The sequence below is a fragment of the Trachurus japonicus genome, chromosome 15 (genome assembly GCF_045865225.1).
Source record: "Trachurus japonicus isolate A0001 chromosome 15, Traja_1.0".
NCBI lineage: Eukaryota > Metazoa > Chordata > Actinopteri > Carangiformes > Carangidae > Trachurus > Trachurus japonicus.
In genome coordinates this window covers 25,022,116-25,037,532 of record NC_140921.1, presented here as the reverse complement: position 1 = coordinate 25,037,532, position 15,417 = coordinate 25,022,116, and the positions used below count along the sequence as shown (strand labels likewise).

The window sequence follows — 15,417 nt, the reverse complement described above, 5'->3', positions numbered from 1 at the left end:
GCAAATTGAAATGGCTTTTTGAGGCTTTCTAAGTCATGGGTTTAGAGTTAAGGGTTAGGCATTCATTGTAAAGCTTAAGGATAGAGTGAGGACCTGAGGATTGCATTATGTCAGCGATAGGTCCCCACAGAGAAAGACATGTGTGTGCATATGTTTGTGTGTGCATGAGTTACAGAGGGTTTGGTATCTAGGCATGTATTTGTTGTAATGTAGTAATTGCTTAATTATATAAAGCTCCTTTATCTGCTCAATTGCACTCTCTTCTGCATCCAAGTATTACATTACAGTGTTTGCTTGTTTTGGGGCCAGTATCTGATGAGTCTCCATAGCTACCAAGCAAAGAAAAATAGTGTGATGAAAGACATGGGTGTGATGAGTGAGACACTGAATACTGCTTTCAGTAATTGGAAAGGTTGTTGTCATCATGCCTAGATAAATAACTTTCTAAGAAAGAAAAATAGCATGCGTTTCATGTTTTACCTGTCGTCTACACAGAGGTGAGTGTTGTCCACCTTGACCACCACCAGTCCACTGCCTTCTCTGTAGCAACATACAAAGCCATACTGGCCATCGGGGCCTTGGTTCTCCTGTACGACCAGCAGCATAGCCGGACACTGTGGTGACACCAGCTGGCTCAGGCTGCCAAGGGCCAGACTCTTTCTACGAGCCCTCTGCTGAATTCAGGAACAACAACACAGTCATATTCACAATTGTTTTTTACATGCAAATGTTTCAGACTTTAGAGCATTATGCCAAATATGTAGCATTTATTTATGGAATCAGATACTCCTTATTAACATACACTACTCACAAAAAGTTAGGGATACTTGACAAGAATATCCCTATAAAAAGTTCATGCTACAGTTATATTTGTATCATGAAAGCTGTCCTTTTTAGTAGAAGGGTGCAATGGTCATTTCTTTATCTCAAACAAAAGCTAACAACAGTGGTGGCTATAGCACAACAAAAATCTCAATGTCTCAATAACTTGATCAATTTGATCAAAGTGTTGACTTGGTCTCATGATGTCAACATTTGAACCTGGTGGAGAGGAGAGGGAGAGAGAATAGGACTGTATACAAATTGTCATTGAACCAGAACATTTAGTGGTTCAATGACAATTGATGTTTTTCAATAAGTACTGAAACATAAAACAATTGGACATGTGCATTCAAAAGTTTAGAGAAGGTTAAAATAAGTTCACCTGTAAATGTTATAGTGCATTTTAGGTGCATTTTGAAATTTTATCCAAAAGCCAAACATCCCTAACCTTTAGTGAGTATTGTATGTATTAAAAGCAGCACTTACTTACAGTGAGTAAAGTTAAGGGAATACATTGACATATTTGGTAATGCACCCATTCTATTCTCTGGCTGAGCAACAAGGGAAACTACTACTGGCCTCTGTCCAAAGGTAAAGAAAAAAAAAGCACCTATCAGCACCTCTGAAGCCCAATGATTGTTTAGTCTTCACAGGAACTGAAATATACAAACACACTGACTTCCAGGGTCTCTGTCATGTCCACAAGGTTCCAACACAATAGGTGTGACTAACAGTTAGAAGAGTGTCATCAATCGTCTCAAAATTCACCAGGTGTGGCGTCTGACTGATCTTTAAAATATTCAACGTTGTGTTTTAGATCTTTTAAACTTTGAATTAACTTATTTATCATACTTTGGAATGAGCTCATAAAGATGACAAATGCCAACAGTGCCCTAGAGATAAGACCTTGGCTGCGTCAGAGCCAGGAGACCACCAAGATGAAATGATTAGCTTTGGAAGAGATCACACCACAAGTAGCTTGCAGGGATCAGAAATAACTTGTGAGTCTGACCACTGAATTCCAATCTTCCCCTATCCAGCCTCTTGGCATAACCCCCCAGTCCCCCTCCCCTCCTCCCTCTGAATGGCGTGTGAATGCCTTGCAGCAATAGATGCCGCCTTGCCAGGGTCAGGGGTCAAAGCTAAGGCTTCTCTCCGCTCAGACAAGTGGGCCAGACAGGATATATCTACGGAAACGCAGCTGAAGACCCTTGAGAAGCCCACTCTAATACACATCATTTTCCCTTTTAGTTTGCCTCAATGTTGGACACACGCCAAGAGCCCAAGGAATTTTCTCTTCATATTCGTCTTGTTTATCCACAGGATCCGGTCAAATCCGAACCTACCTGGGCCAGACACAGGGCACATATCCTAGTGGGCTGCTTGTGGGCAGTTAAACCGCTGCTACTGAAGATCACAGAGGTGAGACAATAAAATAGTCATCAGACAAGAGGAGAAAAGTGAATGTAAGTTCACTGAAAAGACTGGTTACCCACCCCAGCCCCTTATTTTCCTCTATCATAGGAAACTACATGATGTGTGGAAGAACCGTTTTACCCAATGTAAGAAATGATTCTCTGACAAGCCAGACAACATTGATGCAAAGTGGAAAGGATTGCGTTTCAGTTACAATGATGGGTGTTAGTTGTTCTGAAGTCAGTGCTGTCACTCCGAATGTTGATGCCCGGGCTGCTGTTGGAGCAGAGATCTTTAACACAATCAACCTTGGGGTAGAAAATGGAGGACAGGGTAATCGACAATTTGACCACACCGACCAACCACAACTCGTATCATGGCTGTGTATATATAAAAACTGCAGACATCCTATCCCTTACTTTAACTCAGGGGCATGCCATGGCAGAGGTGGCAGATTTTTCTCAAACCTTCAAACCGCAATCCATCCTTAAAGACCATGTGAGACTAAAGAGCGGGTGAAACAATAATTCTCCCAATTTCCCCTCTTTAATAGTCTGTCTGAAGTTTTCACTTGTCCAAGCTAAACCGCTTATTTAAAATCATTTCCGCCATTTGTTGTCCTTCCCCTCCTCCCTTCGTTCTCTGCCTCTGTTTCTTTTTCTCCTCCTCTCTCAGCTCCTTTATTGATGCTCTCCAGTTGCAATAGATCCTAGAGATTAGACTGCCGATGATGAAATATTTCCTTATTGTCTGTAATGCAGGGCAGCCTACAAGACCAAACACAGGGCGGTCTGCTCCTTATTAGAGCAGCAGCTCCATCAGTTCCCAGACTGCTCCTCAGCTCTGACCTGTGTGTTAACTCTGATTAGGTCATATGATAAACATTAGCGCTGCTGCTTTTCCCACAAACTCAGCACCTAAAAAAGTGTGGCCCCGGGGCGGCAACGTGACACGGGGCACCTTTCAAAGCTGAAGCCGCGTGTGTCCTTTCATGGCAACTCGTTAGGGCTTCTCCAACGGGATAAAAGAGCCACATTAAAAAAGAAGTGGGCTCCTCCGGGGATAGACGCAGATAGTCTTACACATGCTGGCCCATTTCTCCATTGCACTCTCCCAGTGGCTTTTGTCACACACATTCCATTGTTGGTATGGTCACAGGCTCTCGGATGTCAGCGCTAAACATTATTTTCTCAGAAAAAGTGCATGTTCATCCAAAGGACTTCACTCAGCCTTGTGTGCCCGCTCTCACAACAGAGCTAACTACACAGCTTAACGAAACATTGGAAGTGAAAGGAGCATTGTGTTGTCAATCAGGCGAACAGTGAAGAAAAGATCAAAGATGATTGACATAATGGTGTCAAGTAATGGCCGAGGAAGCTGTCAGCATCTTTCTTACCAGGTGTTAGACCTACTACAGACCAATTAGAAGAACAAAAACATGAACTGAACATTGTAGATTAAGTTTACCCAGAGCATGGGGCTTTCATTAGTCATGAAGATTCTGGTTATATTGTTTATATTCCCAAGTTGTTCTGATATGGTTAAAGTCAGAGGCAGAACAGCGTTTGCTTTGGCATCCTGGTCCAAAAATACCAAATTTGACTGTTCTTTCTTCAGAAGTAGGATTTTAGTAGCCCATACCACGCATGCTTCTCTCAATAACTAGCGTTGTTTTGGTGCAAATCTTAGTTTCTCACTGTGTATTTTTAGCAATCAAAACATTCTCTGACTCAGACCATACAGCTTTCCCACATTTTGGTGTAACTGTGTTTCACATGCTGCTGATTAAGCTCCGCTGACTGAGCTCCAGGCCTTCAACGTGTGAGTTCAATTCTGCCACTGGTGCAAGTAATCTGGGAAAGATGTTAGTCTCTTTAATGTGATCAATAGTACCTCGCTTTCCTGTAAAGCATTTTGTAGGTGGGCCACCTGTCGGTTGAGATGCACCATGGAAATTTCCTCCTTAAACACTTGGCAGTTGAGCTTCATCTTTTCCAAGAGACGAACCTCCAACTGTCTAATTGGCAAGAGACCACATAAAGGTCAAAGACATACAGCACAACATGTTTTATGAAATTTTTAGTCACACATGAAGGTGTTCAACTGTAGTTTCCACTTACATTTACTCCACTGGCACACATGATGGTTTTGTGTGAAGTTTAATAAACTAAGCATATGATTTATTTTCCTTTGGATAGCAGTACCTTTGACTTTCAGAAGGAGTAGTCAGAGCTATGTTTTCAATTAGCATTGTTTTACTACTACTATTTAGGTTTACAGTTCCTTCATGTATCAAATGTAGAGAGCAGTCACATAACCAGACATAGGCCCTCGCTTACATTAATATTCAGAGCAGGGGGCATTTTGAAGAATATGACTAGATGACTAAATGACTTAAAGGTGGAAGAAAAAATTTAAGCATTGTTGGACAGACTACTAAACAGAGACAGTTCACCTACTTCTTCTTGTGAGCAGCAGAGTTGTTCATGTTGCCTCTGAGTGTCTGCAGGTTCTGCCTTGTGTCATTCAGGCGGCTTTTGACCAACTCCAGCCTCTGCTTGAGCTCAGCAGAGCCAAGCTTGTTGACACTCACATCTCCATCCCTGTTCTTTAACTCTGAACAAAAGGCCACCAAGCCGTGGTGGAGCTCCTGCACCTTTGGGATCAAAGAGATCAACTTTACATCATGGTTTTCACTATTAAATGAATAAAAAGATCATTTTTAGTTGCTCTACAGTGTCAATCTATGTCAATATATGTAGTTTATCAGAGATAATAACCTGCAAGATGACATTCTGCAGTGAGTCCACCTGTTGGTTTAGCTCCCTAATCCTCTCTTCTTTAGCTGGCTGGTTCCCCTGAACATTTTCATTGATATTACCATTTTCATTAGGGCTGTTGATGTCTGGACTGGAGGCTGTAGTTGTTGGTTTTTCCTATGAGACAGAGGCATGCATGAGGCTTTTATGTGGGTTGCTATCTAAAAAATGCAGTATAATTGTCTGCAGTTATGTTACAGTACGTTTAAATAGTCTACCATTTTACACAAGTGCAGCTCCAGCTGTCTGTTCTCCGGTGTCGATGTCAGTAGACTCCCAATCTGCTGATCTGGTGAGAGCTCCTTTGAAGCACCTTGAAATCAAAGCATATGTGCCATAAACATGTAGAGTATTTCCCTCTGTGTGATGATGACATTATCTGGTGTAAATTATGTGCTACACACCTTGCTCTTCTTTCAGTGTGAATAGACTTTTTTCTTCCATCACTCCCAACATTTTCATGCTTGATTCCATGATTTTTCCCACTGTTGTTTCTTTCGGGGTTCTGAGATGAACTATCCGCTCTGATGCTGCAACATCAGGATGACAGTCAAGAGACCTCTCCCAAGAGTTATGCCCATATAAATGTCCATCATAATTATACAACCTACACCTGTCTCACAGGCTCCAGGGTGCATGGTGTAACCGTATGTGCAGTAAGTGAATATTTTAAAACAATGCACACCTGTGTGTCCAACAGTGTGTCCTCTCCGCTTGTAAACTATATGAACTTTACTCACCATTAATAGTGATCTCTATCAGCTGAGAACTCCTCTGTAACGAGCTGTTGCTGTTGTTTCTATGAACAAGTCAAAAGTTAAACTATGGTTAATGTTGTTCCTGGTTCAAGACGTTATATTCAGTGTATGCATGTTAGTGGAGGCTGTACCGTAGTTTGAGGGAACGTCGATTCATGCTCAGGCAGCTGACATGAGGAGAGGACTTTGATTTGCTCATTGACACCAACGTTGCTGTGAATGTCTCGACATCATTGGGCCCCAAGGAATCTACCATCAAAAGGAGAAACACCAGTCAACACCTCTTGAATATCCTTCATGTCCACATTACCTAGAAAATGTTAAGTCGCTGTGTTGTAAAGATAAAAGTGTACCCAGCAGGGAGTCTATTCTCTGGGTGACGGTGCTGGGAGGGTGCAGCTCATTGTAAATAGCTGACAGCAGCTGCTCTCTGTCTTCCAGTGTGGTGATATGGAGGATGTCCAAAGTCTTCACATCTACTGTTGCAATGTCTCCGCCACACAATTTTGCCTCTGAAAGAGAAAGATTTAGTCACACACCAGGGCATACTGTGTGTGAAGAAGATATCTGGAAGATACACTATAGCAGTAGGTCTTATTTATGATTGACAGGAGTTTTTGATGATGCTAAATGATGAGTCTTTGTTTGACTGAATTCAGGTTTTTAGGGGGAAAAAAGGAAATTAGACATGTGGAAGTGACAGACATGAGCAGAAATACTCAAATCTAACTTCTAGCTTTGAGAGAAATATTGTTTTACAACCTTACATATTTAAGATTTTAATAAAAGCAAAATTATTTGTAAACCTTGGTGAAAATGAATGTTGTCAGGAATTAGTGACACTAGAACTGGACTGTGTAGAAATAGACATCAATGTAACAATGTTAAAGGTGTTCAGAAATGGCTGTTTGTCCTGTTTGTCGCGTCTCCTTCTACTAGTTTCCACGAGTTTATCCGAGTAAGGAAAACTAATTTGATTGGTCGTTATCGAGCGGGCGGGATATTCAATGTTTGGGGCGAGACCGAGCTCTGTGTGTGTGTGTGTGTGTGTGTGTGTGTGTGTGTTGTCTCAGACGTTTGATTGACGGATGACTGATCCGATAGCATTGGCTGATGAATCGTGAGCAACGTGGCGCATAATTCATGCGCCTGCATTATCCAATGCGAAAAAAATACCACACTTTCATCCCGGATTTACTAGAAAATAGAATTTTGCACAAAGTTTGGGCTACATTGTCTGATAGATGAGTTATTACACTAATGTTAAGACCCACAGTGGGCTCAAATTCAATTCTCTTTTCTGTACAGCTTTAAATAAAAGAAACTAACAGAATTACCTCAAATTTAAACCAAACCACACAGTATAAGATAAGATGGATAAGCTAGTGATTTATGCAGGTGACAGGTTTAATTTCACCCTCATGCTTTTGCCTAAGTTATTAAAAAAAGAAATGTTCTTTTGATTTTCTAAAGATAAATCAAATTGGCAATGTCTACTTTTATTGAGCAGCCACGGGGCTGGGAGAGGAGACAGAAAAATGTGTTTTACCTCTGATGAGTGGGAGGCATTTCTCAAGTCCAATATTGGTAAACCACTGGCAGACCTCATCTGTGTTCAGCTCCCCAAGAGATTTGGCCACTTGCCTCTCCACGTCCTGGGGAGAGGGAGCGGTTACATACCTGCTGCTTATACCACACTTTGCATGGGCATGAAACAAGTGCCATAGGGGAAACGGTTTTTCTAAAGATCACAAGAGACTAAAATGTGTATTAACTTTTGCAATGTGGTATGGTTACATATAGCGTGTGCCTGTCTTTTAGATCTGGGAATGACAAATAGAGCATTGACATAACGCCCAAAGATGATTAAGATTGAAACTGTTTTATGAAAAAACCCAATTAGTAGGCGGCAAGACATCAAGACAAAACATGATCAAACTCCATGGCAATTCGTCATTGTCTTTGTCGCTGATACCATCAAAGAAAGTATGACTGTGTTGGATATCCATGCTTCGACATATTACAGCAAATAAACTCGTTTGTGTGTCTAACAGTAAACAAATGTTTAAAAAAGACAAAGAAGTGTTTACTTAAGCAGGGAGTCTAAACACAGGTTTCTATGTAATTGTTGCCTTAGTCACAAATTCTCTGTTTATGGTGTTCCTGGGAAGAAAACTAGAGTTCCCTGCTGCCAGTAGAGAGTTTACAAGGTGACGGTGGAGTGATTAGATAAATTGGGGTTAGAGGTTTTCCTTGTCTTAGGGATTTCACTATTACGTTATAAGACACAGACAGTTATGGAAAAAATAATCCTATTAGATCATGCTTCAACAAAACCACATGAATAATCCATAGTTTAAGTCATTTCGTCTAATTTGGAGTCCCAGTGTGGGGTTTTGGAGCAAGGCGTGGCTGACTGCATGTTGCTTAAATGAGGAAAATAAGACAGCTGATAATGCGTGGAGATAATAAGTGCAAGACGTGAGCAATTTGCCTTTAAAAAGTTTTCTTTTTCTTTCCGTTTTGTGTTTCAGCTAACACATGGATCGCTAAGGATACGAGCAATCTTGCTTGGCAAATCCTGGACACAAAGAGAAAAATCCAGAGACTATTTGCAGAGTCATTGCTTTGACAGATCAAGGGAGTTGGGAAATATAAACAGAGCATATTCTGTAATTGCAGCAGCTCTGGGCTGTGTGCTGATGCCACCCTGAAGGCCTTGCTTTGATGGTTTATAGTACCTTCTCTGGGAAGTTTCCATTCTGATCCGTAGACTGTGGCATATATGATGCTGCAAGAAAGGGGCACAAAGGAAAACAGAATCGTCAAGTAGTTTTTGAAAATATTTAACATTGTTGAAGTGTAATTAGAACAATTTGGTTTGTCCATAATAACAGACTCACCAACAGTTATTCGCCGTTGTTGTGGTAACTCCTCTTCTTTGTATTGATAGTCTGTGGTATTGGTTAAAGCATGGAAGGTGGCGCTCCTGGTCAATGTGTCCCCAAGACTGCAGGAGCGAGTTAGTGGTCTCTGTAATGTAATACAGGTTTCAGTCAACATTAGGCTAGAAACCAGCCCCGGCTAATCAATTTATAGTCAGTCGGTATTTTTAACTTCATGAGTCGTAATATACAGTCACAGTCTAAATCAGATAAAGTGCATTAATTCCAGGAATGTGTAGTGACTCTTTGTAGATAATTTTAAATACATTAAAGGTGCATGTTCGGGCCTTGTTGGCTATAGATAGAGCATGTGATGTACGGTATGAAGAGATCATGAGAAAACCTTTTCAGCAAAAAGGTTCATTGCATGGTCTTTATACTGTACCCTGTGGTGAGTAAACGTGTCCATGTTTGCAGCGTGGGGAAGCAGGTTTTCAGCCTTCAGCATGTCAGAGCAGCTCACATCTCTGTTGTTCAGGTCATCTGCACGATAATGGAGAAAATAAGTCAACAAATGCAAAAGAATGTAGTTTGAATATTGTGGTAAAACAAACAATTCAATGAAGTTCTTGTTTTCAACCATTTAATCCACTCTGTTCTTGTGGTTTTAGGCCTTAACTGCCTTTTTTTGGCAAACAGGTCACCACGTCTATTTGCAGCGCATTAGCCGGTGCTGATACTGGACCCAGCTAGATGGGGTTGCTTGGCAACCTGTCAGACACACTAACGTTCGTCTGGTTGATGACATACTTCTCTGACAATCCCAGTTCTTTCCCACAGAAAGCACATATTCTTACATTTTCCAAATGTCATTTGGTCAGCGAGCAGATATCTTTTTTTCTGCTATCATAACAAGCAAGACGAATGAGGCTGAGAATATGGCATCCAAGCTAGGCCCCGGCTTTCTCAGGCAACACAGCGCTCTTATGTGATCGTGATACATGTTGGAATGTTTTCAGTTCACTGCAACATTGGTGTCACTGAGCAAAGTCTCAGTTCTAACTACTTTAACTTTTATACCATCACAAATTTAAGCGTTAGGACCCCCTGTACCTTTCAAAAACAAAACAGTAGTCTTTTCAAATAGCGTACAGGCAAAAAAGAAATTCTGCCTAATTTCTTAAACACATGTTTTTCATTTCAGAGGCCTGTTTCTAAAAGGCTGGTTTGACATGGATGGGAGTTTAGATGGAGTCAGAATCAGATAAGACAGTGTAATTGGTTTATGTGTGTCAGCAGTGGAATCTTGTCTGGGTCCTGGAGAGACAGCGGAGTACGAGGAGGGGGGCAGCGAGCTGGCACTCTCTTCATCACCTCTTTGAAATTCTGAGAAAATAACTTCCAGTCGGTCCGTGACTTCTTTTTACCATGCATGGGAGAAGGGACATAAGATGGAGAGCTGTCTGAGAATGGTAATGGAGGGTAGCAGTACACCCAGCCTACCACAGCCATGTCCAGGAAAAGCCCAATCAAAACAAAGGAGGACAGGAAATTTAGGGCAGGCTAAGGGACACAGTCTGATGTTGCCTTAAAGGGTGAAATCACCAGTAATGGAGAGATGGACGTTGTTCCCAGTCTCAGTCGGCTCAGTCAGGACAAGTCAAAGCATGAGTAAGCTCTCTCACCCTCATCTGGTTCGCACAAACACATTGCATCCCTGCACGCACACATACACTGAGACACTGAGCAATCTCGGTTTGGTGCGTGACAAAGTTTGACAACTATACACACAGACACACACACACACACACACAGGGTTAATGACAAAGCAGAGCTTTAGAGTCAGAACTTTTCAGCACATTTCTGTAATGGATAGGCAAATGCGATGCTTATCGTTTCCAGTATTATTGTCCTCCTCTGGTTTGAAAAGAAAGTAAGCTCTTTGAAAGACGACTGAGGGAGGAGAGCATGCTGAGTCACAGGAACCCTAAACCTGGGAACCGCCTGCCCAGCCACGCACTGGGAATACACACAATGGCTAAAAAGGGATTCCAACAAAGGGGAACTTCTGCAACTCCCAAAGGAGACGTTCGAGGTACTGTAGCCATGTCACATAATGACTGCAATTTCATCTGAATGGGGACTGAGATCAAAACGAAGAGGCAACACATGAGCTCAACAGCTGGATGAAGTGAACCATCATCTGGTGCCATTTACCTCTCACCTAGAGTTTCCCTAAATGGAAACAGAGTGGTTTAAAATTCAAACACTTTGCTAATTTACCTCAGGACAACTCACCCAGGTTGTGCTCAGTAAAAGACAAAAGATTTATTCCAGTGTTGAAGCTCCCTGTGTGGAGAAAGACACCAAGACAGCCTTTGGTCAACAACTTTTGGTCAAAAATAATTATTTTTACTTGAAGTCAAATGAGGAGAACAAAAACAAAGCTAATGTTGGTTCAGTGAGGAGAAACAAAACTTCATATACAAACATTTTGACTTGTCTTATCAATAAGACATTATTAATAACATTGAAAGGGAATGCGTCAGTGAACCACCATGCACAATACCAGGACCCTGAAAGGAAAGAAGCTAAATGGAATTCAGGCAATCATTTCAATATTTATACCTGCATGTGCTTTTCCTATTGTTTATGTAAATACCCTGCACTTGGCTAAACATCACAGAGCTACTTCGCTCTGGGACACTGCAAAGCTAATTTGACATTAAACTTCTTATCTGTTTCCCTGTCAGAAAATAAACTGCTGCCTTTCCTAGAATATCAGAGTATTGTGTAAGTGTGAATTGTGAGTTGCACTCACTTCTCTGAGGGCACTCAGGGAGAGGAGCCACCTGGTAGGCGCTACGCAAGAACCAGGACATTGTTTTCTCTTTATTCTCCTCTTTGCCCGGCACAGCCCCTCTTTCTTCCCCAAACTGATCACTGAGGCCCTCGTCAGGCTCAGCCCGACCATCATCTCTATCCTCTGCTAATGTGAACTCATCGTTTGACTCCTCTGCCTCCACGCTTTCCACCTTCTCTTCAAAACTCTCCTGTTCGCCAGCAGCAAAGCCTCCATCACTACTGGAAGTGTGCGCCACGCTTTCCTCCGAGTTAATGTCAAAGAATTGATCATCGTCAACGACATCGGAGGGAGTGGGCGGGATCAGATTGATGACAGGTGTTGCCAGGAGAACCGACGTGTTGTGACTGTCACTTTCGTACAGCAGTGGGTCTTCCTCATCTTCGTCATCATCCTCTGTGGTGGCCGGTTTGGCCTCCGATTGCAGAGGGAGCGAAGACAGAGGCTTCAGTCGTTTCTTTATCAGAGCCCTTGTGCAGGCAGACACGGAGCTGCCTGAGCGGGCCGTGCTCTTTCTCCGGGTCAGGGGGCCCTCGTCAAGCAGGCTGAAGCCGGTGTTAACTATCCCCAGATCCTCCACGGTAATCTGGATAGCCTCCCTCTCACCTGATCCTTGCTGATCCAAGTGTGGATGCTGAGGGCCCCCATTAATCTTCATTTCCTGCTCCTGCAGAGGATCCTCCTCCTCAGCCCGCAGACATGGGCAGCAACGTGAAAGACAGCGAGTGCTCTTTCTCCACGGGTGTCTACGAGACCGCGGCTTCTCCGCATTAGCACTCGCCATAGCAGTGACCGTCTGATCATACACTGGCTATACTGCTGAACACACCATTCTTCAGTTTGATCAGATAAATCCATGCAGACTGAACAGAAGATTCAACAACCATCCACTCCTCTGGGATGGAAAAAAAAACACTGCAATATACTGTAAGCCACAGCATCTGCACACGACACAAACACTCATCTGCTTCATGTGTTGCTTAGGAGAGGAGTGAAAAAATGGACCAATTCATGCTTGCAGGGTCAGGTGAACACTTGAAATGAATGCTGGCCTTAATCAGCATGCTTTGATATGTAAAGCAGCATCAGTGAAGATAGAGGTCTGGTTTCAAGGGGCTGTAATAAGACAGCAAAACCTGCCAAAATGAAATACACCATATGTAATGTAATAACAAGATAAGTAAATTACCCAGAAATAAAATCACTCAGGCATTTGTATGATTGTATAGTGTCTATGCATGAGCGCATGTCTTGGGGCATGTGATAATAATTTATAAAGTCAGTGTTCAGTTCCTCTGCGGTTCACCTGTGGGGAGAGTACGGCATGTTTGAAAACAGGTGAGAATATGGGCTGGCGGATGCTTGGCTCATTCAGCCCCCATAGCATCAGATGACATTGCCTTCATTCCACAGGCCCGGTCCTGTTCTCTGCCACATGATAAGTCATCCAGCATCAGCTTAAAACCATTTGGCCACACCACCCACATTGAGGGCTTGTATGAAAAGATGATATCCATGCTTTTTTTCTCACGCCCAAAAGTGACAGTAGACTGAGGGGGATAATAGCTCCCGAGGCAAGACCCATGTCTCACCATGTGTGCTGTCTTGGGTGTGAGAAGGAAGCCGCTACTGTTTGTTTCTTTATTACTTTCTACATCTCCGTGTCTTCCCCCATGGTTCTCATCAGGCAAGAAGTTTACCTGCCCACACTGTATAAAATGGTGATTAACTAGGTTTTTAAAAATATTCAACATATCTTTCCTCTGCCATAAAAGCAAGTGCCTGTATTACATTGCCCACATTCATATGGAAAATTAAACTCTTATGTTTAAATTAAAATCTACCACAAAGGTTGCCTTAATTGGGGATTTAACAACACTGACTATTTTTTCCCAAATAAAAGCTGACCTCAGACACAATAAATATCTCAAATTAGGCTAAACAATTTGTTGGCGAGCAGCACCATGTTTTCTGCCCACTGGCACCAGATAGAGGTAAAAGCAGAGCTTTCTGTTTTTCTAGCTTCCCTCAGCTTCCCAGGTGGTAAAGTTCCAGAGAGACTTGGTTGCTAGGCACAAACTACAGCACATCAAGGTGATTTCAGTGGGAGGGCAACTGTCTATTGACAGACTCGGTGCAGGGATGAGGATTTTGTAGTCGAGTGAAAAGTGCTTTTATACCCATGTCACTCAGAAACCCACATGAAGGTTCCCACTGGGAGAAAGGGTGACATGAAGTAAACAGCATGAGCTCCAAATAAGTGTCAGATAAGAAACTATTTGGTTTCAGATTACCTCAGATTTGACACAGAGAAGCTAAAAGACCAGGATGCAAGCTGAGAGTTAGTACAGTTAGGAAGGTGAAGAGGACGTACAGTACATTAGAAAAAGGAAACCTGCCCTCTCCTTTAAAACAGCTGCAAACCATCTCTGAAATCAAGCACTCAAGTAAAGAAATGCATACAGTGTATGTTAATTGAATGATTGTGCATTGCTAAACCATTGTGCAGGAGGGGGGGAATTTGAAAACAGGGGTCTGTGACATAATCCTGGTCAATACCACGTGTCCAACAAAGGGGGGCAGTAGAGAGCGGATGCACAACACCAGCAGGACATAAAACAGAGCCCACCACTTCTCAGAACAACCTCCTCTGGTATTCACAAGTCTGGATAAAGTTAAACCACACAAGTGCTTTTCATTCGCAGCCAATGAGGCCGGCTTTCATGATATCTTGATCTGGTATTTGCAACAATATCAAGTTTTGTCATAATCCCTTTTACATGTTGTTTGAATATACATAAGCGGTAGGGGAACGAAAAGATATATGTAGGATTAATGGTCCATCTGCGCTCTATGGGTTATGTTTGAAATTAGCTGAAAATCTGTGACCTTACTGGCAGATTTATGAAAAATTAGTTCCTTATGATAAATGTTGAGAGACAGGGTAAGTGACAGAGCAGACAAAGATGAATGCTTCACAGCTGCCATAGCCTGGGGCCATTTGTGGGAGAGGTGACTGAGACAGACACTGAAGCCCACTAGTCTCCATTCTCTTAGTGACGATGTACATTTTAAACTCTATTCCAATTATTTATCTTTAATGCAGCCTCTTGGGTTTGTGTAACTTTTTTTTTTACGTGCATTCGTAAAGTTACATCACCAGGCTTCATTGCACTTAGTGAGTTAGCCTACATGTCCAGACATAGGTCTGTGAGTATCTGAGCATGCTCCGAGTGTGTTTTTACTGGTCTCCCAACCAGAGAGTGGTAGATGCTGGACAGCCCCCAGACGGCTGTGCAGCCAACATCAACACCAGCCCTCGGCTCTGGGAGGGCTCCTTTCTCAAACACCCTCACCTCTTCTCAGTTGCAGCGCTGTGAAACATGTAGAACATTTCCTGTGACAGTCATGTTTCCATAGGCATCAAGAATCTGGGTCTAGTCCATAATCAGACTATGGGCTGGACTAGTCAGTTGTCCTGTGGTGAACATGACCCTGTTTGGAGAACTCACACACACACACACACACACACACACACACACACACACACACACACACACACACACACACACTAACAAAAAGAAAGAAATAGAGAGCTTTTCTCTGCTCTAATTCACAGAAGAGGAGAATGCTTCAACCAGTCTGTAATTGCATTTACTAAACAAGACAGCAGTATGAGTCACTTTCCAGAGGCAAAGAATGTCACCTCTTCCTGTGAAACCAGGAGGAATGGAAGGAGTTATTACTTCAGAATAACATCCACAACCCTCTTTATATTGTCAAGGATGTTGAGCAACCGCAGAGCGCCAAACAACACGGCGGCGTTCTCAGAGCAGCGAGGGGGGTCTGCAAAA

At 42.6% G+C, this 15,417-nt stretch overlaps 1 protein-coding gene and 1 long non-coding RNA gene across 3 annotated transcripts in view; one reads left to right on the top strand and one right to left on the bottom strand.

The window, feature by feature from the left end:
* The window catches only part of LOC146973791 (uncharacterized), a 134,558-nt gene that overhangs the window by 81,491 nt on the left and 37,650 nt on the right, over positions 1-15,417 (top strand). The window contains exon 4 of the long non-coding RNA XR_015037784.1: positions 2,146-2,244. This is a non-coding gene — a long non-coding RNA (uncharacterized LOC146973791). The remainder of the gene's footprint in view (positions 1-2,145; positions 2,245-15,417) is intronic.
* LOC146973792 (uncharacterized) overlaps positions 1-15,417 on the bottom strand; it is a 28,884-nt gene that overhangs the window by 3,672 nt on the left and 9,795 nt on the right. Inside the window, exons 1-15 of one of the 2 annotated variants that reach the window (XM_085800737.1) lie at positions 11,522-12,347; positions 10,999-11,049; positions 9,146-9,243; positions 8,719-8,848; positions 8,557-8,606; positions 7,365-7,470; positions 6,169-6,327; positions 5,947-6,064; positions 5,798-5,856; positions 5,462-5,587; positions 5,276-5,370; positions 5,019-5,174; positions 4,698-4,894; positions 4,132-4,255; positions 481-674 (exon numbers count right to left, since the gene is read on the bottom strand). In XM_085800737.1, coding sequence (XP_085656863.1) covers positions 481-674; positions 4,132-4,255; positions 4,698-4,894; positions 5,019-5,174; positions 5,276-5,370; positions 5,462-5,587; positions 5,798-5,856; positions 5,947-6,064; positions 6,169-6,327; positions 7,365-7,470; positions 8,557-8,606; positions 8,719-8,848; positions 9,146-9,243; positions 10,999-11,049; positions 11,522-12,347 — 2,489 coding nt within the window. Of the gene's footprint in view, positions 1-480; positions 675-4,131; positions 4,256-4,697; positions 4,895-5,018; positions 5,175-5,275; positions 5,371-5,461; positions 5,588-5,797; positions 5,857-5,946; positions 6,065-6,168; positions 6,328-7,364; positions 7,471-8,556; positions 8,607-8,718; positions 8,849-9,145; positions 9,244-10,998; positions 11,050-11,521; positions 12,348-15,417 lie in introns of those variants that run through there. The other variant, XM_085800736.1, reaches the window with a different exon arrangement.